The sequence below is a fragment of the Thermothelomyces thermophilus genome, chromosome 2 (assembly GCF_000226095.1).
Source record: "Thermothelomyces thermophilus ATCC 42464 chromosome 2, complete sequence".
Lineage (NCBI taxonomy): Eukaryota > Fungi > Ascomycota > Sordariomycetes > Sordariales > Chaetomiaceae > Thermothelomyces > Thermothelomyces thermophilus.
In genome coordinates this window covers 3,786,368-3,813,845 of record NC_016473.1, presented here as the reverse complement: position 1 = coordinate 3,813,845, position 27,478 = coordinate 3,786,368, and the positions used below count along the sequence as shown (strand labels likewise).

Genomic DNA, 27,478 nt, shown 5'->3' with positions numbered 1-27,478 from the left:
GCTCAACCTCAGTGGCAGCGCTTGATTCCCTGAACGTTCCAGGTTATTAGTATGCGAAAAATGCCGTCACTTGGCAAAGTGCGCAGCCGCCGATGCCCTGGGATAAAGTTCGGAAACAGTAACGCAGGCTGGGCGAGGCACGAAACAGCCCTTGCGCAGTGGAAGCAAGCGGCCTCCCACACGGGTTTCGGCAAGCATCGACAAACGACGAGCCACAGCCAAGCTCCACAACCGTATTCGCCTTCTGTGGCAATGCTAGAGTTGACGGCTGGGAAACGGAATTTCCAGCTGCGGTGAGCATACAGAGTGTAAGACCTGCAAGTTCGACAAATCCGAACGTGTCCCTTCCAAGTTTGCCAAAATCAGACCAAGGGGCGTCTGAGGTCTCAACTGTGCCACACCGACCGGAGCGGGCAACACCGCTCCCGAGTTCAGGGCGACCCATGGGTGGCTGGGGGCTTTGGGCTGTGGCTGTGGGAAGGCAAACAAGGTCGAGGAACGGGTCGCCTGAACGGATTTACATCCGTAGGATCTCGTGCATCCAAGTCGTGGCAACGCCCAGGAGACGATCCGGATCCTTCAACTATGAGCGGAAAAGGATGATAATGAGCCCGCTTAAAGACAAGACTCGAGACATGTTAATGTTGGCCCAACGCTGGAGCGTGCGAGGCAGGAGCGAGGTTGCTGTTTCAAGTACCACAAACAGGCAATTGGCGGTGAGGATGCAGCTCGAGTCTTGACCCGGCAACAAGGCCTGGAATCCTCGTTTGCCCCTGCATCATCCAAGGCCCTCAATCAGCGCATGTATCGTCGACTGCCCGGCAGCATTCATGAACAATTTCGGCGTGTGTTGGACGAGCTCCCCAACCACGTCGACATTGCCCCTTCTCCGGTCAGCCTCGGCTGCCAGAAACCTACGAAGGACTCCGTATGCCTTCAACTCTTTTCCGAGTCTTACAGCTCACCAGCACGGTTTCTCTTGTTTGTTGTGCTGCGTTGGCCGATAGCTAGCTTTTCAAGGCCCATGTTGTCGGTAGTCAGTTCCCTCTGCCAATCCGTTCCGGTCACAAGTGCTAGTCATGAGAAGTCTCCCACGCACCCATCACTCGTCTCGTTTTCTCCGCATACTGGCTGGGCAAAGGCAGTTCACGGCCAGAGAGTCTTCCCTTGGACTTCGGCTAGTTCAGCCTATCCGATCTGGCTGTCTAGCGTTGGACGACTCGGGAGCAACTCCGCCCTCTCCCGATTGCCGTTTCGACTTGCTGAGGTGATGCCCGAGGCTACACCGCGCCAGTATGGTGCAGCCAGCAAATACACATACGCAGCGATGCGAGTCGACTTGGCCGCCATTCTGTGGGCTCTCGCCAACCATCCCCGTTTGGTAGTGATGCCATGCAGGAGACGGCCCATCACCTGCCCCAAAGGAAGCCCCGCGCCTATTTAATCATGTTTGAAGCTCATGACTGACAGGCCGAGGAATTGACAAACCGCTATCGAACACCCCACAGATTTGGCTTCAGATCCACGCTGTTGCTTGACAAATCGGCTCCGGTCGCGCCTTCACTGCGGGCAACATGCGATAGTGATGGGCTTTCCAGAGTAGCAGAGTCCCACGCAGAGACGGGGATCCGTTGCGGGTGTTATGTAAATTGTTCTTTCTACAATCCCGCCAAGTTTCAACACAAGCCTGCTGCGATACTTACAAATATTCCTCCTCTGAGTGCATCTCCCGCCGAGGCATATTGGGATGCCCGGGGCACACCCCAAACCAAATCTCAACCCCCTTTTAATCGCCTACCAGAACAGGCCCGGCCAACCGCCTCCGGCCGATCCGCTTCGCCTCCAAAGCAGGTACGGTAGCACGACAGTGTCACCGTGTCTCCTGCTCACCTCACAAGGCACAGGGCCATGCGGCAACCGACGCCCCGGGACGGCAATGATTGGAGCAGCGTGAGTAGAGAGGTGAGCGAAGTGAGCCATGGGGGGGGGGAGTAACTGCACACCCACTTGACGACTGTGACGAACCACGAGGGCGACGCTCTTTTCCATCACGGGCTAGCCAGCGAGCCAGCAGCGGCCTTCAACTCTTGTGGACGCGAGCCATTGGATGACACCCCGCCCGTCCCTCACTCTTCACGAGTGGATCAGATTGGATAGCCTTTTGGACACGGCGGCGCTGCATGTTTCCCCCTCCCGCCCGACGAGGCGATTTGTGAATAAGTGATGCAAGATTGGGGGGAGGAAGGGGATAGGAGGGGGGGATGGCCCTATCAGCGACCCAAACGCGGGGCAATGTTTCTCGGGAAGGAAGAGGGGCGACTCCCCTCCGCCAATCATTTGCCGTGCCTTTTGTGAACCAGACCGATTGATGCAGCGAGTTCTGTGTCTCGTTGTCCACTATTTGTACGGATTCGGCGGGGACAGAACACGCAAGCCCGATCGGAACGTGCATTGCGCTTCCCTACGGGTTAACGAACCTGCAAATCGAACGAACGGAAAACGTGATGTCGCCCTGACCATGGAAGAAGGCGCCAGGGTGCGCTGTGATGGGTGAGAGAGGAAAGCATGAATAGCCAACGGGTATGAACGATCAACCCGTGGGTTCGGTGGTGGTCTGAGTCGATCATGTGGAGCAGACCATTCCCGTCCCGCGTTTCGGGATGATCGTTTGTTGAGGAGTTGTCGGCGGCACCTGCTTGATGTCTTTCAAACGAGCCTGCCAGACCAGGTTTACCTTTCTGGCAGGTCAGGTCGACCACTCGGCAGCGGCTTACGCAGTACTCGATCCTGGCCCTGCTGCTAGGTACTTTGTGCACCGTAAGCACAGCACCTTCCACAGTACCGATTGCATACGTTGCATGCTACCAGGTCACGGGCTGGGCGAGTCAGAGGCCAGAGAAGCTGCGACCTTACCCCGCCAGAGACGCACGTTACCCCCTCTTTGCCTGCTTCACCAACGTTCAACAACAGGCCATCTTCATTCACCCCTTCACAATCTGGGCTGGGCACGGGGCTTCGGGCAACGGGCACGGGCATGGGCGTGGGCACACGGGGGCTGACACACCAGGGCTGGTCTTGAGGCGAAACGACCATAGCAAGTAGACATCGCTTTTCCCGGTAGAGGCATTTTTCGCATTCATGGTAGCACACTTGAAGAGACCGAGCAACCATTATTCGTCTAGGACGATCAAGCTAGTGTTCATACACACAAGGGAGGTTTCCAGAGAGAGGAGGTTCGACATCTGAGCAGCTCTCGTCATCCCATTTGTCGGCGACTGATTTACACTAGCCAAAGTCGCATGCTCTGCACCGAGGCACTCGCGTGCGTGGCGGTGAGAAAGCGGAGCAGAGCAGTGCTCGGCTCGTTGGCAGCTTCGATTGGTTTCCCGGAATCCAACAAAGAGCTTCCATCTCTTTTCTATTCGTTTTTCGATGCTGCGGGAATCCTAAAAGGGGGTTAACTTACGTTTAGTTTGTAATCCATTCACACAATAGCAGAGGTAGCTTCGGCGATGCCCGAGGCTCTTTCACCTCCGCGACCGTCGCGGATTGGCCGAGTGGCGATGCTTGGATTGATGTTTGACCCAAAAACACCGAGCATCACAGCGTACCACCGATGAAGTTGACCGGTTTATGCGAGATAACAGTTCGTATCATCTCCGATGTTGGTTTACCACAAGGAAGGGAGAGGGCCGTACATCGCGCATTTCTTGATTGAATAGGTAGACTCCCTGCTTGGTTTTTGTCGGGAGCACGGGGGTATCGGGCGCGCGATGCTTTTGTTTGTTCTTTTGTTCTGGACGAAGCAGACGGAGCTGACTGGCAAGCACATGATATTGGGGATAGCCCGGCGGTCTGAACGGAGCTTTTGCCCTCCATGCTATATATAAGCGGCCATCGACGCAGGAATGTGCTGCTGAATCAACCCCTGATGAACCCGAAGCATACGTACGGCTGCCGGATCGGCCGCATCGTAGATCGCTTGGGCTCTCCCCTGCCTCAAACTCGTCCGAGAAAGAGGCCGTTGCTGTTCGGTTCCACTCGGCATGTTTGGCTGTGGTCTGTAGGTGAAGAGGTGGTGAGCATCATGGGGAAGATCATCTTGGGGGGGAAGACGAACCTGCTCAGTCGGGTGTAGGTAGCTCTGAATCACCTCCACACGGGCAAGTCCAGGTCGACCACGATCGGCTTATTGAATCGTTTACCATCCTTGTGAGGCCAGCTGGTGGACACAATGGCACAATTCACAATACAGGTCTCTTTCCGGCCCTCGCAGCACCTCGTGGTTCCCTGCCCCGGACGCTCTTGTTCTGAACCGACCGGTCCCGGATCGTCAAAGTCGAGGGGCAGGTTCCCGCGGCGCGCCGTGAGGTCGACCAAGCTGATCTTGGCCGAGGCCGGATCAGGGCTGGGGTCCACCCATGCTTCGACCGAAGCCTCGACCGCAGTGACTCCGTCTCCGGCCCGGGAGCTGTCCGTGTCCCATTTTACCCGCTCGGCGCCTCGACCTTGGTGGACGTGGCCGCAGACGTGCAGCCGAGGCCGTACCCGGGCGAGGGCTCGCCGCAACTCGTCGCAGCCACACGAGTCGTCGCGATGCCCGTAGGCCGGCGTGTGCGTAACGAGGATGTCGGTGTTGAGGGGGATAGCCTCCCAGAGCTCTGCCGCCGTTGGACTCACTCCGGCCGCACTGTCCGAGCCCGACGCGCTCGGTTCATGACCCGACTGGGGATACATGAAAGCCCACGTGCCGTACTGGGGACTGTAGGGAGACCCAAAGATGGTAAAAGTGGTTCCTGGTCCGTCGGGGCGTGTAAGGCGAATAGTAGCGCTGCTGTTCAAAAGGTATATAATGGAGCGGCTCGAGGTCAGTAACGACTGACATTGGGCCAAGTCCTCAGGGTGCTGATTATGAAAACTTGATCCATGTTTACGATAGAAGTCAGAGTCTAGTGTGATATCGTGGTTTCCTGTGCGCTTCATGTGAGCACAAACTCTGTTCCATCTCGAATATGAAGTTACGTATAATCCAAGACCACCCCTCAACGAAGCGAACCAGTTCCTACCTGCAATGACAATTTTGGCTTCAAAGTCAGCCTTCTCCAGCCACTGGACGGCCTTGGAGAGCTGCCCGTCCAAGTCAGTGACTCCCTAACCCCTCTCCCAAAGATACACTGCGGTTCACGCGGTAGGCAGCCCACCTCAGAATAACTCCCTTGGTTGGTGAGGTCTCCCGCATGTATCAGGACATCGCCCTTTGGCAGCTTGACCGTGGTATTGTGTGTGTCGCTGATGCACACAATTCTCGTTCGCCGCGTTTGACGCGCAGTTGAAGGTGATTCAGTCATGGCCTTTATTTACCAGGACAACGTGCTTGACTGAGCGCTCTTGACTCCTCAATTTTGAATACCGGCCTGGTGACTTTTTGAACACTGCCGCCTCCGCACAGTAGGACTACATGCGAATATGCTAGCCCATGTGACTCCGAACCATTGTTTTGGATCGTTGCATTGTTCGAATGTCCCCATGCGTGTGAATACAAGCGAGATCCCCTAGCGTCACGGAGACAAAACAACTGTTTCCTCGTTGTCTTTCCCCTTTTTAAAGGGGAAGAAAAACAAGGAAAAAAATAATCGTAAAAAAAGGGGGAAACCACACAACAACAAATGCGAAGGACCCAGTTGTCAATCCTAAAGCATCGTGAAATGGCACGACTGGTAGCATTGACAGTTGATGTCTGTTGCCGCCGAATGACCGAAGAAGCAAGACCCTGCAAATCTGGAAACCCCACAGCATTGGCCAATGACGTTTCGCAGGCAGATTAATGGAGCTCACTCCCCTGTCATAACCCATTTGACGGCGTCCCCCCCTTGGAAGCGAATTCTCGAAGCTCCTTGGGAGAACAGGACGGCCATTCACAGGCCGCCACCCAACATTCTCGCTGGAGTTGTTGGTTGGCTTCTTGGACTTCCTGCAGTCGACAGCAGATCAGACAAACAAAGCAGAGAAGAAGGCTAGTCTGAGTGAGGGAGGTACTCTAGCTAGCTGCTCGCCCTAGGACGCCCCTCACGCAACTAGCGCGCACTCATCTACGCTTCCCAATCTTATTCGCGGGCTCGCCTTTGCACAACCCTTTTGACTTGCGAGCCATCGTGATCATCGGCGCCGGCAGCGACCCGCGATTCGCGGCCCGCGATATTGGACAAACAATAGGAAAGGGCGAACGGAGATCCGACATTGGCAAATGCTAGAGTAGTTAGTTGCTATTCTGGAGACCCCAGCACTAGCACCTTCGATTTCCGGCAACGAACCATCCGCCCGCTCCTAAACAACACACCGCCCTCGAGCCGAGCCGACCCAGCATTCGACAACCGGCGGGCCACATTTTCAAAGGGGCCATCCCAACAATACCACGTTTTGCGCATGTGCATTCGCGGAGAAATTTGGCTGAGCCTTTGACAAGCCGTTGGCCGACCTTGGCCTGCGGGAGGCTGGGCCGGCTCGAGACAGACCGTCCCATCCTCTCGGGCAGCCTCGAAAGCGACAACAGTTTCCAACGGCGCCTACGACTTGGTATCGCAAGAGAAGGCAGAAATTTCCCGGTCCGAGCTGTGGCTTCCACTCTCTGCCTCGCCGTCTCCAGCACCCGACAACCGCCGACGTGCCGCGGTACAGGGCTCCCGCCATAGAGAACAAGATGCCCGCCGTCACCCAGACGGTGACGGCTCTGACGTCGTCCTCTTATGCATGGGAAGATACCTTGTCCGCCGAGCAAGAAGTGAGTCTCCTTGTTCCGCCAGCCGTGTTTTCCATCCACGCAAATTATATTCCCCTCCCCTCCCCCCTTTTTCTCTGGTCTTTTGATCCACCATACCGTTGCCTAGAATACGCTAACCAGAACTCCGTTTCTGCAGAGCCTCCGTCATGAACTCCAGCCAGCGGACGAAGAAGACGCTCCTGTTTCGGGTCGGTCGCCGGTTGCGTCTCAGAACGGGAACTCGACTCTACGCTCTGCAAGGGGCCTAGAGTCTCCAACGCACCGGTATAGCGACGATGAGCAGAAGGGCGGCCTGGAAGGAAAGGATTTCGATGCCATCCAGCCGGAACTCTCGGTTCATAAAAATCGGAAACCACGTAGTACCAAAGACCATGCGGTTCACGGGCACTCGGTGGAACAGCACGTCGACGGCACTATTTACGGGGAACGGTACGAAGATTCCTTACGGAAAGTGTCAGGCGGCCGATCAACAGATTCGGATAGCGATGAAAACTCAAAGTGGATTCATCGAGACAAGCTCGCGAAGATCGAGAGCGAGGAGCTACAGGCTGCAGGGATCATTCTGCCCCGGCAAAGAGATCGAGCAAGATCCAAGAGCCAGAACAGGCCCAGGCGAGATCAGAGCCAGGACAAGATTAGCGGATCGGGCAGGTCGATTGCAGGCTCCGAGCACACCGTCTCGCGTTCAAGAAAGAACTCGACGGCAACCACGACGGATGCAAAAAGCATTGATCCAGCAAGCATTCCCAGCTGGGATCTGAGGCGGCCTGAGGAGATTTTGGAAGAAGGGGATGGATACTGGGCGTCCGGCGGTAGCGGGAAAAGCTCGTCCCGGATACCGGTCGCGAAAACCAGCCCAATGCCTCTGCCGAGCGAGCATCTTGCACGGGATACGCGATTGCCGCGGAAGCGGGATGGCAGCCCGGGTACGGAGGAAAGTATAACGTACCCCAAGACCCGCTCGAGGAGCAGCAGCACAGGCAATGCGCTCGGACCTGCGAAATCGGCAGGCACTGGCTCGGGCGCACAGTCTAACAAACGGCCCGATTCGTCCCCGAAGAAGCCCGGGACGACCGCAGCCTCGAGAAAGCCCAAGCCTGCCAACGGCGCTGCAGGACGACCGAAGACACGAGGCGGCCCGAGCAAGGACTCGTCGAGCAGCGGCACCGCGCGACCATCCACTAGGTCTGGCGAGCGCGAGTTTTCGTGCAGCAACCCCAAACCGATGGAGGGCGAGCCTCCATGGATGGTCTCGGCTTACCGACCCGACCCGCGGCTGCCGCCAGACCAACAGCTGCTCCCTACGGTGGCCAAGCGGTTACAGCAGGAGAAGTGGGAACGGGAAGGGAAGTTTGGGAGCATCTACGACAAAGAGTTTAGGCCGCTCACTGACGAAGGCTTCCTCAAACCCCCCGAGCCTACTGCCCGGGAGAAGGAGGCCGAAAAGGAGGCCGAGGCGGAGAAGAAGGAGGAACAGGGAGAGGGAGACTGGCCGCTGAAAGCGGAGGCCAAGAGCCCGACACTCCCCGCGAGAACAAATTCGTACTCGACCATGCCCAAAATCTCCGACTCGCCAGCCAACCCTCTATCAAGTCCCAGGACTCCGGCCAACCAAAACCAGTCCACGCAACCCGTTAGGGTGCCGGAGCCGGTCGAGGAGGCACAGGAGAAGAAGGGGGGCTGCGCTTGCTGTATTGTTATGTGAGCCGCTCCTGTTGCCGTCCGAACCAGCCACTACCTAGGCCCGACATGACCCTCCCATGAGAACACCTTCAGGTGTCCGGGTTCCGAACAGTTCCTGCGCCAACCGGGGAAGAACCCCGTTTCTCGGCATCATCATTTCCTTTTGAAACCTTCCGGACGGGCAAACCGACTTATGACGAGACGATCTATTCTAGTTACAGGCGTCCTTCGGCAGTTTCCTTCCATTTACTTTTCCATCACAATAAATCACACACATGGCCTGCGCACGCCTCCCCCCCAGGCCTCGTCTGTTTCCTTTTTCTTCTCTTCGATTCCCGCCTCGGCACATCACCATTCGTACTCGATCTTTCCGGCTCTCATCCGAGACTCCGATGAAACTCGATACGCTCATTGCTGAGAGCCGAGGTATATTACCAGTACATACCACCGTGGCCGGGAGTTACGGGGGGGAAAACCTTTTTTAATGCACAGGGGAGTGCTTCTTTCCAGCCCGCGCTGTTTCTCTCTCGATTGCTTTTTCCTTCTCTCCCTTTGCTGCCTCGCCCCGTCCATGCTCGCACTTCGGATTAGATGTATATGGAAATGCCCACTCGCACCTCCATAGCCATGCATCGGAGCAAGGCGTCAAACAACCCTCCTTTTTGTTTCCCTTGTTTCCTTCCCTTGTCTTTTAGTTTGGGGTGGGGGGCGACTGGGATGGCGTTGGCCTATTGAGAGGGAGGAAGGGGAAGAAGAGCGCCATACCCAACCATGTCGACCGGCGTCGTTGTCGTTGTTATCTTGATTCGTACATAATAGACCGTCGAAGGGAGGTTCGTCTTGAGTGGCTTGCTGAATTTTGTTGATAAGCAGGGGTGGCGGACGGGGCGTTTTCAAGTAGGTTCGTTGGGGAGTTCAGTTTTGGAAGATAGCAAAACTCGGAGGACAATAGGACAGAAGACAATGATATCTCAATATTAGCACCAGGCTGATCAAGAGAGCAGATGATTGAGTCGCCTTTTGGCCCGCAGAGTGTTGCCCGGAGCGATCAGGTTGTCCCGAGAACATGCTGAGAAGCGGCATATCGACACACCAGCACCCATCTCTTCTCTCTCTCTCTCTCTCTCTCTCTCTCTCTCTCTCAGGCTGCCACGAGAAGGGAAGTCGCATCGGCATTCTCGGAACACATCAAGGAACACATCTGGGAGAGTTGTGCGTAGAACAAGGACCGGCGTTGCCGTAAAACTCAAGGCCTCGGGCGTGCTCTCTATCTCTGCATCGTCGCACATGCCGTTGCCTGGAGTTGCCAGGCTTGCGGATGTTTTTGCCGGATACTGTTGGAATGATTACAGCGCAGGTTTCCAGCACTCTGTAGCGTTTGGTCCAAATAACATGGTACTCCTTCGGTCCCCCGAACTCCCTGCCGTCCTTCCTCTTGCGAATTTCTGTGTGTCTGTATCCCTGTCTTTTAGTCTCTCTCGTCTTGGACACAAAAGCTATGTGCTGGGCAAGCTTATGAGGATGTAGCTGTAAGAGCTTCGAATATAACTGTGCGCCTCGGAGAAAACAACGGAGAGAAAGGCTGCAGGCGGAGAATGAGGTTTGGTAGCAAAAATCCCCTTCCCCCCCCCCCCAACCCCCCGAGAGGGTAGCCTTAAGAGGCAGACATCTTGGGTTACTCACACAACATTGGACGGCGGGCTCTTTTTCTCCGTCTTTGCACCAACGATAGGCCCCAAAGCGGTAGCGAGTGCTCGACGGAAGACCAGACGCGGTATATACCGTGATGACAAAGGACAGGGGAAGGAACAATCCCGTAGCAGGAGCCACTTCTTCCCCCGCACGATGGCAACAGGAGGATCTTCTCGAGATACGTTGGACGTTGAATAAGCATCTCCTCGGAGAGTGTTACTAGGGCGAAGATGAGTGTTGGTTTGTTGCCACATTCCTGTTCCTTCCCCCCCCCCCCCCGGGGGGGCGAAACGGAGGTTGGTGAAGCGATGGGGTCGTTCCCGCCGAGACCTTGACGATGATGTTTGAGTTGATGGCACCAGGCGGATATAGATATCAGCTAGCACGGCCGCCAGGGGGTGGAGCCAATTGACGACCCGAATTTCCAATGAATGCTTGTAGTGCTTGGTACTGTAGAATCGCAGGGTGGCGAGACGGTCTAGGCCATTCACGACCAACAAGTCGTGGTGGGAAGGTTGCCGTGCAGTGTGATCTGTGGTACACTATAGAGTCTTCTTTCCTTCTAAAAGTTTTCAGCTGAGCTCGGAGGATCTAGACCGTGCCGTCGCCTCGGGTACAGAGGGAGCGGTTACACTCCTTCTGGTTGCTGCTCCAAACTCTCTGCAGTAAAACACTCTGCCAGAATAACCACGTGTTTTTTTTTTTTCGAACCTTTTTGTTTTGTTTCCTGGGAGCTGCTCCCACAACACTGCGATACGCTTGTTCTGATGCCCCTCATAGGTAACGTTGCGATTTGGCCGAGCACAGCTTCTCTTTGTTCCGGCCACCTTGAGACTGCATCTTTCTAACCCCGCGCCAGGCGCCAGTTCCAGCCATCATCCCTGCTCCCTTTACTCTCTCCCCTGCGGTCGAGCATGCGATAGATGTGAAAGTGTAGACGAGGGCATAACAGAGCGAAGCCGGCGCTTGGCCCCCTACGAGTAGAACTTTTCACTTAGCGATGTCTGCCTGAACCCTCTAGCAGCGGTTGGAATTGTAATATCGTGAGAAACAACCAAGCCGTCCCTAGTGCCGGTGGCCTGATGGTCTCTCCATCCCCGCGTCGGCCTGAACGGCTCTTCGAGCCACGCGCGCTCTTGAGCGGGCGTTAAGCCACCGTATGCTAGACTCTGGTTCAGATGACGTTTTGTGGTTGACGATGACAGATGACCGTCTTGCACTGCCCGCCAATGGAATTGCGATTCTGCGCCGTGAAAGGACCTCCGGTCTCCCAGGTGGGCGGGGCGAGTGACACTACTTGGATGCGCAAATGATTATTGGGAGTTTGGTGGAAATGTACGGAGTAAATCCACAATTTCACTGGAAAAAGCAGACTGAATTGTTTGGCCTTTCGCAAGCGTGAGTTTTGCCCCTGGTATGATTACATAACGTGTCGCGGACCAGTTTCTCCCGAGTTTCCGATGAAGAACGTTGCCTTTTCGATCGCTCCAAATCTGGGGAGATCGGTAGTTATCGAACATCGACTTCGATGTGCTCGTCGATCCCAAACCCACCGCGGCAACCCGCATTGGCGTTAGGCGGGAGCGGAGCTACGCTAGCTCCATTCGGATGGTAACGTGGAGCGTCGTCTCCGACACGATCCAGTTCGCAATTGCCTCGATTGACTAAGGCAAGTAGAGACTGGCTCGGATACACTAGTGTACGCAAGTACGAACAACAGGAAAGCCCTATCGATGAGTGAATGGCACAATCACGAGAATGTGGCTCGGCCATGTGCAAATACAGCAAACCGTATCGTCCCGGCTGACTCAGAATTGAACCTTCTCGACGCTTATCCACTCTCGTGTATGTATGTATGTGAGCGTTAGGTATCAACAGCCGAGGAAAGAATTGCCATTCTTGGCTCCGAATGCGAAAGTGGCTGTCGTCACACACTGCCTGAACGACCGATCATTCGCGATATTTTGACAAAGCTATTTGCGTTTGAGCTGGCCACATGTGTACAGTACGTACCCTGTATCCATTACCTCCATCTACTGTAGGAGAAAAAAAAATATTCGTGCAAGTCAGTCAGGCATAATCAGCAGCTTGCATCGCAGAACAGTATACAATAGGATGATTACAGAATACAGAATACCTAGTACTCCGTAGGAGCATAGACAGTTGACCTTCTCGGCCCAAGTGAGAGTACGACAGCAATGGCATTTTCAGGTATTGTACTACCCGAGTTACTGCGTACTTGTGATCCGGAGTGAACTCTCCTTTTAGTTACACCTGATCGGCAGGTCCAGTGGCGCGTCTGCAGACTTCCTCGTGGCTGATTGGCCGAAATGGGGATGGCGATCGGTTGGTCTCGAACGTCGAGACCTTACCAGTACAAACACACTAGCATGCCAAGAGCGGGAGATGAGTGAGGCTTGCGGGTCTGAGGAATGCACTACGAATTACACTACATCGGGCTGCCCGGCTTGGCTGGGGATATCTGTGCAATTGTTGAGTACAAAGTAACAACTAACCTATCTTACCTAGGTTCGTACGGAATAATTGCCTTGCCGCTCAAACAGTATGCTGTCAAATCTTCTTCTCTTCCAGGCCGCGAAGCCGAGATGCGGTGTAAAACGGTGGTTAAAAACGAGCAGAGGTATGACACGAGATAGACATTCCCAATGCTGCATTTTCGTTAGTGTCCGATATAACGGTGCACCTTTCGAGGCTCTTCTCCAGAGATCGGCGGCTCCTACGAGTGGAGCTCGAGATGAAACGTTCTGCTGCCTTAATATCCCAAAGTGACTGCCGAAATGGTCTCCGCTGGCAAACTTACTTGTGCTACACTGCCTATCACGTCGCATGGACCAGGTGTCACGTTCTCCTTTACACTACGAGCATCTCGCATTTCCGTGGAAAACTAAAGAAATGGGTGCTGGCTGTCTCGGCACTTCTCGGTGGTTTGATGTGCATAACGGTACGCGCAATTTTCGCAACTGGTAGTGGACGGAGTATGTTTGCACATGCGTACGCACGGTACGGAGTACAGTCGGAGGTGACGGGACTTCCAGAAGCCAGTGGTTTCAGGTACAGCTGACCGCACCACCGCGTACCTGACGGCCGGGAACCGTCAACGGATTAGTACGGAGTACGGAGTTAGTTGCGAGCTGAATGGAAGCGGGCATTTGCGCGGAATTATGGGGCCCTGTTTCACCGGCCACTCCAACCATCGGAGCCTCGCTGAAAAACACCCTCCACGAGAGCCCGGAATGTCCGTACGCTGGTGTAGTGACCGCGTGGTGTGCACCTGCCACTATCCTTAAGAAATGCCGCACGGTTGCACACTGCTCACCCAACCCTACTATGTATGTCGGCCTTTGTTCAAGGACACCTTTTGGCCGAATGCCGACGGAGCTTACCCTACGGATCTGACGGGCGCTCGACCTCGATGTCTCGAACCTTTCTTGGCCGGGTCTAGACTAGTTACACAGAAGTTGCCTGAAGCCACAGGAACTTGCCCTATGTAGGTAATCGGTTTGCAGTGGGGCAAGGCTGGACCCAGAGCTCCGGCAAACGAAGAACGGCTCATCGCTGGCCCTTGCATGCATCGGAAGTACCTTGTAGTTGATTATTGTGTGCATATGGTGAACGAAGGCAGCTAACTGTGATCGCGTCCTGTTAGCAGCAGATTTCAGGAGATAAAAAAAAGCAAATCGAGATTGACTTGACGCTAATTGGCACAAAACGAAGAGCCTCAAAAAGAGGAGCGCAATGCGTGGTGCTCTAGGACCGCGATCAATCGAACCAGCCAGCTCTTATCCGTATATAGTGTGTACATAGTAGTTCGATGCCAGTGCTACCCTCCGATCTCCGCGCACATCGCCCTCGTGCACGGACCCAAATAAAAAAATGCGATCTGGGACGTAAAACGGAAGGTCTCGACGCCCGATATGCACCTGACCACTCCACCCACCTTTGAATCGATGGTTGGGGCTGTCTCAGCACTCAACAGGAGGCGGCGTGTGAGTCAGCGTTCAGCTTTTTTTTCTTTTATTCCTGCATTTTTTCGCCGCTCGTTTCGGATATGGACGGTAAAGCTTCATACTCGAGCCCGCCGTGGACTCCGAATGTGTGCAGAGGTGGAAATGAAGGTCGGCCTCGTTATGAATCCAATTGTTGCCCTTCGAGGCGTCCTTGCGTGGCCACGGGAGCGCTGTAAAGCACGCAGCAGCAAAACGTGTAATGTTCGTAACATCCGTTATGTTTGCCTTTCACTCAGCAGGGAGGTGCAACCCCTGCCTCGATGGTCCCACAGTTCTCGGGTTCATGTCCTTGTCCCAGCCTTTCCTGTTGGTGGAACCAGGTCCGGACCTAAGACCTTTGGTCTGGCCCAGCCCATCCCTCGTGCTAAAATAAAGCAGCTACACCCCCCTCCAAGTTGCGCCTTCGATTTGAGAGACGGACATGCCCAGATTCTCCCAGATATTTTCTCCATCAATGGTTCCCATCAGGCCTCGACCTCAGACCGCGAGATAAGAGACAGCAACCCCCTCCCTAGGTTTTCGGTTTTGTCCAGCATGTCCTCGGCGCCATCACGCCCACCAACAGTCAAATACACCGGCAATATCTCACCGGCCTCGTCGTCGTCGTCATCCACATCAACATCCTCCTCCTCCTCCTCCTCCTCCTCTTCCTACTCGGCATCAGACCCGGACCTTCCATCCTCGGACACGATGAACTCTACAACCGTTCGAGACAGCGTCGACTCGACGTCCCGGCCCACGGTTCATGTTGCCGTCATCCGCTGCCTACGGTGCGCGCGGGCCGAGGAGATCACCTCGACCGACGACCCAAGCTTGTTTGGCATGGTTCAGATTGGTACCAACATCTACTACTGCAACCGCTGCGCCAAGATGGTCGGCTATACGTAGCAAGGGAGCATGCCTGCGAACGACCAAGAGAGGACAGCTCTAGATCCCGGGTTTCTCGACGTACCCAAGTGTCCCTGGTTGGCCAGCAGTTCAATGGCGAGCAGGCGAGCCGTCGGGCACCGCGACCGCCAGCGATGCTTTACGCTGGTATCCTCAAGGCTCCCTCCAATGTTTCGTTGGAGCATCGGGACGCATCTCGGCAGCACGTCTCTGAGCTGCGCGGCAGACTCGAGTCTCAGACCAACCGGGCCGCTCGGCCGGTTGAGTCCGGGCGACGGTCTCAAACAAACGCCTTCTCTCCGGCTTCTCTCCGGATCTTCTCCGGACCTCTACGGGCCAGCAATCTGCACCTCGCGGATCAACGACGAGGCGACATTTTCTCCTATTCTTTGGTAAAACTCTCCGAAGCGGCCCCCCTGCTGCCAGCGACAACGACCGCTCCCACCCCGCAAGACACTCAAACTTTCGAGCCTCGGCTGCGGGAATCTCGAGGGTTTGAGTCGACAGAGGAGGAGGGTTGCATGAGCGCGGGCCCGCATCGCAGCATTCTGTCTTTGATCGGGCGATACGACAACACGGCACAACACACAACGCGCAGCGCTCAACGCTCGCAGAACGCCTGTCGCATACATAGTACAGCTCGCCCTTTTGCGACACGGGATTATCGCGGTGCGTCGGATGGCTGCAGGTTTTGGATCCTGAACATCCCATTGGGCAACAAAGCCCGCAGCGGCCCGCAACGAGAATCTTTTCCTCCAATGGCGGGATTCGCGATCTGAATCCCCTGCGCTTCGTTGCCAAGCCGCTGACGTCGACATGCTTCACCTCTTTTTATATCCGGTGACCCCATCGGTTATAAATGAGGGGTCGGCGATGGCATGCAACAACAACTGCCATTGGCACCGCCTGATCTGCACCGTGGCCGGATTGAACAAGAGAAGGGGGAGCGTCGTCGTTGAGGTCTTTTTCAATTCCTTTTTCTCCCATCGTTTGTTACGTTTTCCTCTCTCAACCCGGCACAGCGTTTCTCTTCAGCATCTTCTAGTTTTTTTTTTTTCCTCTTCGGGCTATTCTCTAGTTTTGCATCGAAGCCACCTAGCGACGGAGTCTTCTTTGGGCAAAGAAGGGTATCACCAAAATTCTGGGATAGGTTTACAGGAATGTCATTACGCCAGTGCAGCACGTTTGGGATTGGGGCGCGCGGGACTCTTTAGAGGCATGATACCACTTTGTTGTATGTACGGACACACGACCTAGCATTTATCATTTGGTCCACTGGAAATCGAACCAGGGTGGTTTCACCACACCACAGTTCCACCACATCTGCATGTCCTGTGATCGCCGTTTGTGCTATGTCTCAGTGCTGCTCGGGTGTGGTGTGTTCCTCGCGCCTTGGGGCAAAAAGGAAGCAAGCTTCGTGCTGGACCACCGGCACAAAAGTCCGATCGAATGACGCTGCCGAGTTGTAGTTCACATCTTCATGTGCCGTGGTGTCAAAAGAGCTAGAAACGGAACGGGGCTGCAGCCAGCTTATATAGTATACTGTGTACGGATTACATACATGGTACAACCCAACCTGCAGCGAAAGGGTATCATTGGGCCAATGGTGCCGTGCTTCGTAAATGCAGTTCAACTCCCCAACCCGCTTGCTCCGCCCTGCCGCCAGCTCAGCCGGTCCCCCGCGTCTCCACTACAGCTCCCTGAAATTGAAAGCTGCTTTGCTGGTTGGGAGATGGGCATGCATGAGGAATTAGGCGGCCTTCCATCCGCATTCCGGAGGTTTCTACCGAGGCCTCTTACGTCGAACCTTCGCTGGCTGTCTCGGCGCGAGTTTCGGAATGCCAGGGCGGCAGCTATCGTATGTATGTACATGACTTTGGGTCGCGTTCTTCTATAGTACACTAGAGCAGAGGTCGACTTGGACGCGCCCATCCGGGGAAGGATCTGCAAATCCCGGTTGCGACAGGCCCCTGATTGTATGGAGCACAAATATATACATGATTATTGTAGTGTAGAAGTCCGCACTGCTGCGTTTGTTGGATGGAGCAAAGCGAAGAGGAGCTTTGGCCGTAGAGAGAGGACGCTTGAGGTGCGTTTGCCCTTTCTGAGACTTCTCAGAGCCGGTTCCATGAAGGCCCGTATCCGGTCTACACAGTACAACAGCCCCAGGGGTCCTTTGGGCCTCTTCAGGGACCTGCTCAACAGCGTCATCGACCCTGAGAAAAGCAGATTTGGCAATTGGCTGAGGGGTTTGCGTCACAGGCAAGGGCTCTGTAACCCTAATTGCATGTTCTGCCTGAGCCGTCTATCCATTTTTGGTTGCCTGCCCCATCTTGTAGCCTTGGAAACCTTTGGAAGTTGGCCTTTTGGACATCCGAAAAAAGACTGGTTTGCGGATGCTGAACGACTTGTTGTCTGCAAAATGCATCAAGTGTGAGTAGTAACAGCCCAAGAAGACTCCGTGTGATGCGGTGGACAGGCTGTTCGGGGCCACGAGGCTCCTCTTTTTCCTCACTCCCTCTCTCTCGCTCTCTCTGATGGAAAGTCCGGACACACAAGCGACTTCCCGCACATGCTCATCCTTCTCTAGCCGATGCTATATCCGGGGCACGTGGGGTTCGATGCGGGAGAGGGTTGCGTTGTCGGCGACGATCGGCGCCGGGCAAGGAGAGAGGAGGGGCAGCTTCATCAACGCATTATTACTCGCAGGAGCAAGCCGGCGCGTCGCTAATGCTACACAATCTGCGAGCGCCCGGGGGGGGGGGGGGGGGGGGTGGGGTGTGTTAGCCATGACGCTCCATTAACCACCAGAGATTGATGAGGCCCGGCACGGGGCCCCCATCAACAACAAAGGCCAGTCCACTCGACCGTTGACTTGACCTGCCGGATGACTTCATGCTGCATTATGCCCTGCGTCTGCCGTCGTGGTGGGATCTCGGTCTCGCAGCAAAGGCTTTCCCACACACTACACGTATTCCGTAGTGTAGTGTCGCAGTCTGGAGTATAGGGGATCCATAACACTAGTATGCACAACGACACCGGCGCGGATGGGTGCTGCAAGACCCTCAGAAACACATCCGACGAACCCCATGATGAGGTCGATCGCTGGCGCCCCTTCCCCTCGCACGCGCAACACGGGCGTGACCAGAGTCGAGACAGACATGAATGACTGTCTTGCATCAAATTATGGCAAATCGATCACGGAATCTTGCCCGAAGACAATCCGGGGAGGCGAGATGAATTATAGAACAAGAAAAAAAGAAGGAACAAGAAAAAAATAAATAAAAGTAAGGGGTTGAGCGGCGCATCAAGCAAAAGTGTCAGTACATAAGTCCTTCCTGGCCCAGCCTGCTCGGCGACCAAGGAAAGTTGTGAGTTCCCTCGTCCACAGGCCCTACACCTAGACAACAGGGATGCCGACGAAGCAGCGCCAAGAGGAAACAACGCCATGGAAAAGAAATAAACATGATACGCCGCCGACTCCGCCTTTTATCATCACTTTATCAAGCCAAAAATGGGGATGTGAGGGAGAAACCCTGGCAGATGCTTGCACACACGCAGAAAGCCGTCGTCGAGTAGGCGAACGATTGGTCGGCAAGTTAGGTTTTTTTTTTTCTGTTTTCTCATGTGCTCAGGTTGGAATCCTCGGAGCATCGAGGGATTCCCGCCTTTTTCTCACCAGTCCCTTTTTTCCCTGCATGCACTGACGGAGCCAACGTTTTCTTGCTTTGCGCGGTGGGGCCGCGAGCGTTGGGTTGCAATCGATTTCCGATCGACCTTCGATGGTCGCGGGTTGCCGCAGGTCGCTTGGCATCGAACACAATGGCGATCGAGACCGCGATCGAAACCGATTGTTACGGTATTGCGTTACAAGTATCATGTGTATCTTGTAACGGAAGGGGCCAGGCGTTGTTCTAACGGAATTTCGCAACCGGGACTCCGTTACTATGTCGGGAAATTGTAGTCGTAGGGGTATGCAGCGCCAAGCGTCGCAGCCTTCTGATCCCAGCTGAGACCTTCCCCCTAAACACGACATGGTGTGCGTTATCTGTCGGCATGCTGAGGTGAGGCTGCCACGAGCCCCTTATTAGATCGACATAGAATAGGATTAGTGTCGGTATATTGTCATGGTAAGCACCAGGTATATTGCTGACCTAACACGTGCGCTTACGCACGCCTTACGCATTCACATGGTCGTCTCGTCTCTAGCGCCCTTCCAACCACCAACGACGACAACAATAGCCTGAATACGATCGTAAGTGTAGAACAAAAGTTGCGTAACAGTCACCAAGCCACAACCCCCCAAGCTTCCGGGAGGGTCGGATGCCGACGCAGCTGACCCCCCCCACCTGGCAACCCTCCTCAGCCTGTCACTGTCACCCTTCCATATTCACATCCCCCTTTTCCTTGTGTTGCTTGCCGTCCATATGCTTCAGCAGATAGCTCCGCTTAAAATACTCGTTCGGGTGCACAATCGTTTCGAGCTGCGCAGCAGTCATGATCCCTTCGTCCTTTGCGCGTTTTATCTCCGCCTTGTGGAGGTGCTCAAATACGCTAACCACACCCCCAACCGAAGAAGCCATCACATCAGCCAAAACGCGAACCAATTTTTATTATGGAGGGTGGTGTAAAGGTTGACCCTCGTGACGGGGAGTGGAAGGAAAAAGGGGTTGTGGGGGGGGGGGGGGTGAAGAGGAAAAGGGAAAAGAGAGAAAAACGCACCGGTTACACGCCATGTGAAATTTCTGGTTCTCGGTGTCCACCTTGACGCCCTCCAGAACCGCCCGGTCCGTCACCCCCGACGCGCGGAGCAGCGTGGTCAGGTTCTCCGGGCTAAAGTGGCGGTACGGGCAGCCGTGGGCCTCTCCCGGCCCTGGGGCATGTTCGGTGAGGATCTTCTGGCAGCTGTAGGGGCTGTAGCCGCCGCTGCGTCGGTTCGAGTCGCCGCCGACGTCGCCGTACGCGTGCCGCACGTTATAGCGGTATTCCTTGTTGAAGGTGTCATCCGTGATCTTGTTGAACGCGGACCGCCAGAAGATGAGGCTCTCCTCCAGGCTGAGCCCGATGCCCTTGAGGAAGAGCGTGTATTGCAGCCGCCCGTAGTGCTTGAGATGCGCGTCACGCCGGAGCGACCGGTGCAGGTGCGTCATGCACATGGGGAAGTGCTGCGACAGGTTGTCGATGTTGCGCGCCGTGATCTCGGCACCCTCAATCGCGGCGCCCGAGCCCGCGTAGCTTGCGTCGGGCGCGATGAAATTCTTGGACAGGTGGTCGAGGATCGGAGTCAAACGGTCGTCCTCGTCTAGCCGTGGGAGTGCACGGGCCGTAAGCTGCGAACCGAGGATACCGAAAAAAAACAAAAGGGTTCTGGTTAGCAGTGTCCCTCTCCCCCTCGGTGTTGCTCACTCTACGCCGGAGGGGGGGGGGGGGAAAAACCTACCTCCAACTCCGTCTCCAACCGTTTCGTAAACGCATTCAGCACCATGCTCTGCTGCTCCTTCCCAGGCACATACGCCTTCCCTGCCCTGACATATACCTTGCGATTCTCAATCAAGTCCGGCACGCGCGTCCAGTCGACCTTGAGCCAGTCCTCGTCCAGCACCTGCGGGGCACGCTTGCCGTATCCGATCGTGCTCGCCAGCTGCGGCGCCAACTCACGCTTCTCCTCGTCCGACACGGGCTCCCAGTCGAGGTTGAGGGTGCGTATGAAGGCGGCGCGCTCGCGCGAGTCGTCCGTCTGGAAGCGCAGGCGGAACAGCATCGTCTCGGCGCGGGCGAAGCGCCGGCGCAGGTCCTCGGTCGACGCGAACGCCAGCCGCAGGATGAAGTGGCTGTAGTGGTCCTTCTGGCGCTGCGCGTGCAGCGGCGAGGCGGTCGAGCTGTTGGCGTCGAGCCGGAGGTACTTGTCGAGGAGGGGCTTCATGTGCAGCTCCGTCTCGGCGGGCGTCTTGTTGCGGAAGGAGCATGCTTCGAGCTCGGCGAGCACTAGGACACACAAAAAAGCAGGGTCAATAATAAATCGACGGGCCCCGACAGCACGCCGGCGGGCGGGTCTACACACCCCGTAACCTGTCGATGGCCCATTGCTCGAACTGCTCGAGCGTAATATCGGCAGTGGGCGGGGTCGTGTAAAAGTTCAGGCGGTGCGGATACTGCGTTTCCTTGTACTGGGGAACTGCAAATTGCTTCTTGCGATGGTCGATGACATTTCGCCTTTTGACGTCGATACGATTCATCTTGGGTGCGGTGCGGTCTGATGTTCCGAGGGCGGTCTGGTCTCGGAACACAAGCTGTGAATGTTGGATGATGAATGGAGCCAGCAATTGTTGGGAGACGCGCCGCGACGCGCTTCGGCCCGACGCAATTAATGACTGCCAATCAACGCATCGTTGACGAGTGGTATCTATGGATGTACAACCCTAACCCTTCATTTACCCGCCTGAGCTTTGCCCTCTTGCTCATCTACCCGCTCTGATCGTTACCTGGACTGCGAACAAGTTGATATCTGTCATCCGAACGGGCGCCGCCCTTCGGGCTTGGTATACGTTCTGCCAAGGTCCAAGCGAATACAAATTCATTTAAGTGCTCGGCAACGCGCAGATCACTCTCCGATTTATCAACCCACGGTTCAAGTTAAACCTCACGTAATATACAAACTCTTTCACTTCCAAAGTCATTCTACTTCCTCCCTATACCGCAGGGGAGAAGGACGTCCGTGTAAACCGCATATACTCCTAAATTCAAAACCCCGCAGAGCGCATTTATTACAGTGCTTCTAGGGCTGGATGTCGAAAGTGCTCGGCCACCCAACCGCCGGACTTGGTCTGATCGAGCCGATGGTATCTCAGCTTCCATCAGCAGGCTTAGAAGGACCTAATCACTAACCTGGACAGTGCAGACTGTGAACCTTCCCTAGCCTTGCGGTGAGGCTTAGCCGAAAGATTTTTGATCTATGAATGGGGTGGGAGACATCTTCGGTAACGGTATGCTCCCTTCGCATGAGCTGCCATCAAGCCTGCAGCAGCCGTGTCGTTACGTCTATTCCTTCGAGTCACCTTCATTTGACGTGTCCTGTTGTCCTTGATCCCACGCCATATACCCTTGAAGTTTCCAGAGCATCATCTGCAGGTTGACAGTCGCGCGTCTTCCGAGCAGATACAGCGACCCATCGCGAAGCAGTGTGGACCCCCGCCTCAGCTGCGAAACGTGCTCCTCTCCAAGCAACTCAGGAAGGTTGTGGACGGCGAGCTTTGAGCCGAATTTCACGGGGCCCATGTCCATTGCCGCCAGCCTCGGCGGAACGTATCCAGAGGTCGATCCCGAGGAGCTTTCCTCCGGGAGCCCGAGGTACAGCAGACATCCGCGGTGTTTGAGATTCTTGACGTCGTCCCAGCGCTCACACTTGACCACATACTTTCGGCCGGCCTTGTCAGTCATGTTCGAGAAGTGGCATAGGCCTTCGACGACGCGCCTGCGCAACAGTTCCAGTACGACTGCGTCCATGTCGCTGCGCCAGGTAGCAGTAGTGATGAGCGAACCGAGCTTGGTGTTCCCATGGTCGCTCATGCGCAGGAGTTTCTTGTAAAGCTTGAAATACGGCGACTTCTCGCGTTGCAGTTCCTGGAGCAACCTTTGGGAAGAAAGGGTGTAGGCAGACGGACCTCGTTTCTCACAGTTCCGTGTCCCGGGGGTCGGCCCGTCCGCCTTCTGACCCGTCTCGGCGTCCTTGGGGGATTCCTGGGTAGCCTCCTGGGTAGCCTCGGGAGACGGAGCATCGGCGGCTTCTCGGCCGCCTTGGGCGGCGTCCGGACATTGAGCCTCGGCAGCTGGGGATTTGACCGGGGCCTTCGTCTCCAGATCTTGAGGCACAAACCAGGGCTTCTTTGTCTCGGGATGCGCGATGAGAGCGAAGCGCTGAAGGAAGAAGCTAGGAAGGGCGGTGGTGGTGATTGGGCATTTCCGCACGGGTGTGGCTAAGGCCTTAGCTGAAGGCGTGTTAGAGGATCGTTCGTCGCCTTTCTCTCTCTGCTTGTGAAGACGGAGCACTACCATAAGGATTGCGGCGAAGGTGCCGTTGAAACTTGGTCAACTTGTACTCGGTCCGGGACGGCTTGGCCTTGGCGAATCTCTGTCTGGCCTCGTGGAATGCTGGGTCCATGAGCGGTGACAGGGGAAGTTCCCCTACGGCGGTCTTGACAGTCTTTTTGTCGGGATCGATCTGCACGTCTAGATAGGCATCGTTCAGGTTAGGAGACATCTCTTGGGAAGTTCCCGACACCTCATGGCTGCTATTGGTGCTGCTGGGGTGAAAATTCCGAACTCTGTGAGACCGGCGTGCTCTCTGATGGACTGTGTACAACGATGGCCTGTGCCAGCTCCTGCAGATGGTCTGCATAATGGCGGTTCCGACCTTATCCAGTGGTCAGTCGCTGGTAGCTGGATCGTTGGGTTTGATTGTGGAGATAGAAGTCTCGAATTTCGGTAATTCAAGGCGGATGCGTCTGTATGTAGGTGCGGATTACCTAGCCCGTACCATGCAGGAAAGTAGTGTATGGATACAACGGGGTCGTGCAGTTCGCCTCCAGCGCGCGCCAAGGCGCTAGCTCCCGGCGCTCCAGGCCCCACCCCAAGCCTCGGGCTTTCGTTTCCGTCGGCCGTCACGGTGCATTTCCATTCACCTCTAATCTCCATGCATTTGTCAACAAGCCGTATCCTCCGACCTGTCACTCTTAAGCACCATGAATACCCAAAGATCAGCGTTTCGGCTTTTGAAGAGGATAGGAGACACGGCACGATGCCGCAACTTCTCCAAATTCAGCGCGTCTTCAAGGCCGATCCCGCCCTTGGGCAACATCCCGATGCCATACATCACTGAGGTCACGGTATGTTGTGTCCCAAAGTCTTCGTTGAGATCGCCTAACTGACCGATTAGTCCGGGGGCTGGCGCACATGTGAGTCTCGATCGCACCCTCTTGGGGAGCTCATTCAGTACTTACTAACCACGCCCTCCGAAGCCGACATTTTCTCCAAACTGTTACAAGTCAGTTTAGTTCCTGAACCTCCAGCGGCGCCGCCACTCTAACCCAACCAGGAGCGGATAGTATGCTTGAACGGTGCCATTGATGACACCGTATCGGCATCGATCGTGGCCCAATTGCTATGGCTTGAGTCGGACAACCCGGACAAGCCCATCACCATGTACATCAACTCACCCGGCGGCGAGGTGAGCTCAGGACTCGCCATCTACGACACAATGACCTATATCAAGTCGCCCGTATCGACCGTATGTGTGGGCGGCGCCGCGTCCATGGCTGCCATTCTCTTGATCGGCGGCGAGCCGGGGAAGCGGTATGCCTTGCAACACAGCTCCATCATGGTGCACCAGCCACTGGGCGGGACGCGCGGCCAAGCGGCCGATATCTTGATTTATGCAAATCAGATACAGCGGATACGGGAGCAGATCAACAAGATTGTGCAAACCCACGTCAACAGGGCATTTGGCTACGAGAAGTTCGATATGAAAGCCATCAACGATATGATGGAGCGGGACAGATACCTTACAGCCGACGAGGCCAAGGAAATGGGTATCATTGACGAGATTCTGCATAAGAGAGAAAAGGGTGAGGACAAGCCCGGGGTCGGCGACGGCAAGGTGAAGCTGTGAGATGCGGTCAAACGAAATGGCGCCAGTTGGGGCTGCACAACCCACCTTCGCGCCCTGAGATCACGAGAAACAAAGAGCTACCCAGTCCGCTCTGCACCACACGGATTACACAGCGTTTGGGTGCCCCAATTACTCCCACTGGTGTTTAGTCGGATTTTACGACCAGAGGGGTATTCAGCCCCCGGGGGGGGGGAGGGGGAATGGCCGCGGTTACATCGATTCGCATGGCAGAGACTTCACAAGAGACCGAACAACGCCGTAATCTAGATACTTGCAGAGTCTATAGAGTACAACCTTGTACGTATTTTGAGCGATTCAGGATCGTTGACCCCATTAGTTTCTGTTTGAACGGATAGCTTTAGCAAGTTTTGAAGAGCCCCTTCAATCCCAACAGTTGTTCGTTGGATAGCGGTCATAGCTCCCTTGACTCAGTTGTCAGAGCCAATCGGGAAGCTTGTATTTCGATGCACTGCGGCTGTTGCGGGGATCTCGCGGGGGATCCTTGTCTTTGTCCCTGTGACTTGGGAACACAACTAAGTATTTAATTAGCTCCGATTTCGCCCAAAACTTCCAGACCTGGCCTCTGATTCACTTTTTTGCCAAACAAACCTCTCGGCAGACATCGACGGAGGGCCAATTGGTTTTGGCTTTGTGGATCTGGATCAAGCCAGGGACACTTCTTACTTTTATTTTTTGTCTAATTGACCTGAGTGTTTCGCTGTTGCATCCAGGCCAGCGTCATGCTCTCAACCTCTCCGCTGCGCGTCGGCGCTCCCAGGACCCTGGCTGCATGCCGGGCCCTGCCCTTGAGGAATCAGATGTACGTCTGAGCCATGCTGCTCCCGCTAGGGGCTTAAAGCTTAATCAAAGCGTCTAGCCGTCTCCTCTCCGCCACCCCCCGCCGACATGCCGACGAGAAACTCAACCGCGTCTCCTCCGCCATCACGCAGCCCAAGTCGCAGGGCGCCTCCCAGGCCATGCTATACGCCACCGGCCTGACGGAAGAAGACATGTCCAAGCCTCAGGTTGGCATCTCGTCCGTCTGGTACGAGGGCAACCCTTGCAACATGCATCTGCTCGGCCTCTCCGACCTCGTCCGCCAGAGCGTCCAGAAGGCCGGGCTCGTCCCCATGCGCTTCAACACGATCGGCGTCTCGGACGGCATCAGCATGGGCACCACGGGCATGCGCTACAGCTTGCAGAGCCGAGAGATCATTGCTGACAGCATCGAGACTGTCATGCAGGGGCAGTGGTACGATGCCAACATCTCCCTGCCCGGCTGCGACAAGAACATGCCTGGTGTCATGATCGCAATGGGCCGCGTCAACCGGCCCAGCATCATGGTGTACGGCGGTACGATCAAGCCCGGATGCTCCAAGAAGGGACAGCCAATCGACATTGTCAGCGCTTTCCAGGCCTACGGCCAGTACCTCTCGGGCGAGATCGACGAGGAGGAGCGCTTCGACATCATCCGCAACGCCTGCCCCGGCGGCGGTGCTTGCGGTGGCATGTACACGGCCAACACGATGGCATCGGCCATCGAGACCCTCGGCATGACCCTCCCCGGCAGCAGCAGCTTCCCGGCCGAGGACCCCCGGAAGAAGGCCGAGTGCGAGAGCGTCGGTGAAGCCATCAAGAACCTCCTCCGGGAGAACATCAGGCCCAGCGACATCTTGACGCGGCAGGCGTTCGAGAACGCCATGGTCGTCGTCAGCGTCCTGGGCGGCAGCACCAACGCCGTGCTCCACCTCATTGCCATCGCCGACTCGGTCGGCATCAAGCTCACCATCGACGACTTCCAGGCCGTCTCGGACCGGATCCCGCTGCTGGCCGACCTCAAGCCCTCGGGCAAGTACGTCTTCGAGGACCTGTTCAAGATCGGCGGCACCCCCGCCCTCTTGAAGTTCCTGCTTAAGGAGGGCCTCATCGACGGCTCGGGCATCACCGTTACAGGCAAGACCCTGAAGCAGAACGTGGAGGACCTGCCCGGCTTCCCCGACGACCAGCCCATCATCCGCCCCCTGAGCAACCCGATCAAGCCTACCGGCCACATCCAGATCCTGCGCGGCTCGCTCGCGCCCGGCGGCTCGGTCGGCAAGATCACGGGCAAGGAAGGGCTGCGGTTTGAGGGTAAGGCTAAGGTGTACGACTACGAGGACGGCTTCATCGAGGCGCTCGAGCGCGGCGAGATCAAGAAGGGCGAGAAGACGGTCGTCGTCATCCGCTACGAGGGCCCCAAGGGCGGGCCCGGCATGCCCGAGATGCTCAAGCCCAGCTCCGCCATCATGGGCGCCGGCCTTGGCCAGGACGTCGCCCTCATCACTGACGGCCGCTTCTCCGGCGGCAGCCACGGCTTCCTGATCGGCCACATCGTGCCCGAGGCCATGGAGGGCGGCCCGATCGCCCTGGTCAGGGACGGCGACAAGATCGTCATTGACGCCGAGAAGCGCGTGCTGGACCTCGAGGTGCCGGCCGAGGAGCTCGAGAAGCGGAGGAGAGAGTGGAAGGCGCCCGAACCCAGGGTGAAGAGGGGTACCCTGAGGAAGTACGCTGCCCTGGTCAGCGACGCGAGCCACGGGTGCGTTACCGACAGGGCTTAAGGTGTGAAAGGCGGAGTTGAGCAGAGATGGGCTAGCAGATCCCTTTGGATTGGAATGTACATGTAGATTAAACTCGGTTTTGTTTGGGCTGGAAGGAAAAAAAAGAGAAAGGCGCTTGCAATGTGGCCGGTCGGCCGGTCGGCCA

The 27,478-nt window shown here is 56.0% G+C and overlaps 7 protein-coding genes across 7 annotated transcripts; 4 read left to right on the top strand and 3 right to left on the bottom strand.

Moving 5' to 3' along the window:
• Nucleotides 1-4,149: 4,149 nt before the first annotated feature.
• Nucleotides 4,150-5,348, bottom strand: MYCTH_47092 (uncharacterized protein; the record flags this gene model as incomplete). The annotated part of the gene is made up of 4 exons (XM_003661924.1): nucleotides 4,150-4,675; nucleotides 4,727-4,970; nucleotides 5,067-5,127; nucleotides 5,202-5,348. The coding sequence occupies 4 exons, from the start codon at nucleotides 5,346-5,348 to the stop codon at nucleotides 4,150-4,152; spliced, it is 978 nt and encodes a 325-aa protein (XP_003661972.1).
• Nucleotides 5,349-6,747: 1,399 nt separating this feature from the next.
• MYCTH_114955 (uncharacterized protein) lies at nucleotides 6,748-9,463 on the top strand (the record flags this gene model as incomplete). Its single annotated transcript, XM_003661923.1, has 2 exons — nucleotides 6,748-6,778; nucleotides 7,147-9,463. 2 exons carry the CDS (start codon nucleotides 6,748-6,750, stop codon nucleotides 8,481-8,483), a joined length of 1,368 nt encoding a protein of 455 aa, XP_003661971.1. The 3' UTR covers nucleotides 8,484-9,463.
• Nucleotides 9,464-14,589: 5,126 nt separating this feature from the next.
• MYCTH_2314761 (uncharacterized protein) lies at nucleotides 14,590-16,390 on the top strand. Its single transcript, XM_003661922.1, has one exon. The coding sequence runs from the start codon at nucleotides 14,716-14,718 to the stop codon at nucleotides 15,067-15,069; it is 354 nt and encodes a 117-aa protein (XP_003661970.1). The 5' UTR covers nucleotides 14,590-14,715; the 3' UTR covers nucleotides 15,070-16,390.
• Nucleotides 16,391-19,179: 2,789 nt separating this feature from the next.
• MYCTH_2301942 (uncharacterized protein) lies at nucleotides 19,180-21,379 on the bottom strand. Its single transcript, XM_003661921.1, has 4 exons — nucleotides 21,131-21,379; nucleotides 20,510-21,054; nucleotides 19,792-20,399; nucleotides 19,180-19,623 (listed from the first exon to the last, which is right to left on the bottom strand). The coding sequence occupies exons 1-4, from the start codon at nucleotides 21,303-21,305 to the stop codon at nucleotides 19,446-19,448; spliced, it is 1,506 nt and encodes a 501-aa protein (XP_003661969.1). The 5' UTR covers nucleotides 21,306-21,379; the 3' UTR covers nucleotides 19,180-19,445.
• A 636-nt stretch (nucleotides 21,380-22,015) lies between these two features.
• On the bottom strand, nucleotides 22,016-23,235 carry MYCTH_2301940 (uncharacterized protein). Its single transcript, XM_003661920.1, has one exon. It carries the CDS (start codon nucleotides 23,119-23,121, stop codon nucleotides 22,108-22,110), a length of 1,014 nt encoding a protein of 337 aa, XP_003661968.1. The 5' UTR covers nucleotides 23,122-23,235; the 3' UTR covers nucleotides 22,016-22,107.
• Nucleotides 23,236-23,759: 524 nt separating this feature from the next.
• Nucleotides 23,760-25,123, top strand: MYCTH_2301936 (uncharacterized protein). Its single transcript, XM_003661919.1, has 4 exons — nucleotides 23,760-23,951; nucleotides 24,002-24,020; nucleotides 24,084-24,109; nucleotides 24,161-25,123. The coding sequence occupies exons 1-4, from the start codon at nucleotides 23,808-23,810 to the stop codon at nucleotides 24,731-24,733; spliced, it is 762 nt and encodes a 253-aa protein (XP_003661967.1). The 5' UTR covers nucleotides 23,760-23,807; the 3' UTR covers nucleotides 24,734-25,123.
• Nucleotides 25,124-25,303: 180 nt separating this feature from the next.
• Nucleotides 25,304-27,426, top strand: MYCTH_2301934 (uncharacterized protein). Its single transcript, XM_003661918.1, has 2 exons — nucleotides 25,304-25,553; nucleotides 25,611-27,426. The coding sequence occupies exons 1-2, from the start codon at nucleotides 25,474-25,476 to the stop codon at nucleotides 27,331-27,333; spliced, it is 1,803 nt and encodes a 600-aa protein (XP_003661966.1). The 5' UTR covers nucleotides 25,304-25,473; the 3' UTR covers nucleotides 27,334-27,426.
• Nucleotides 27,427-27,478: the final 52 nt, after the last annotated feature.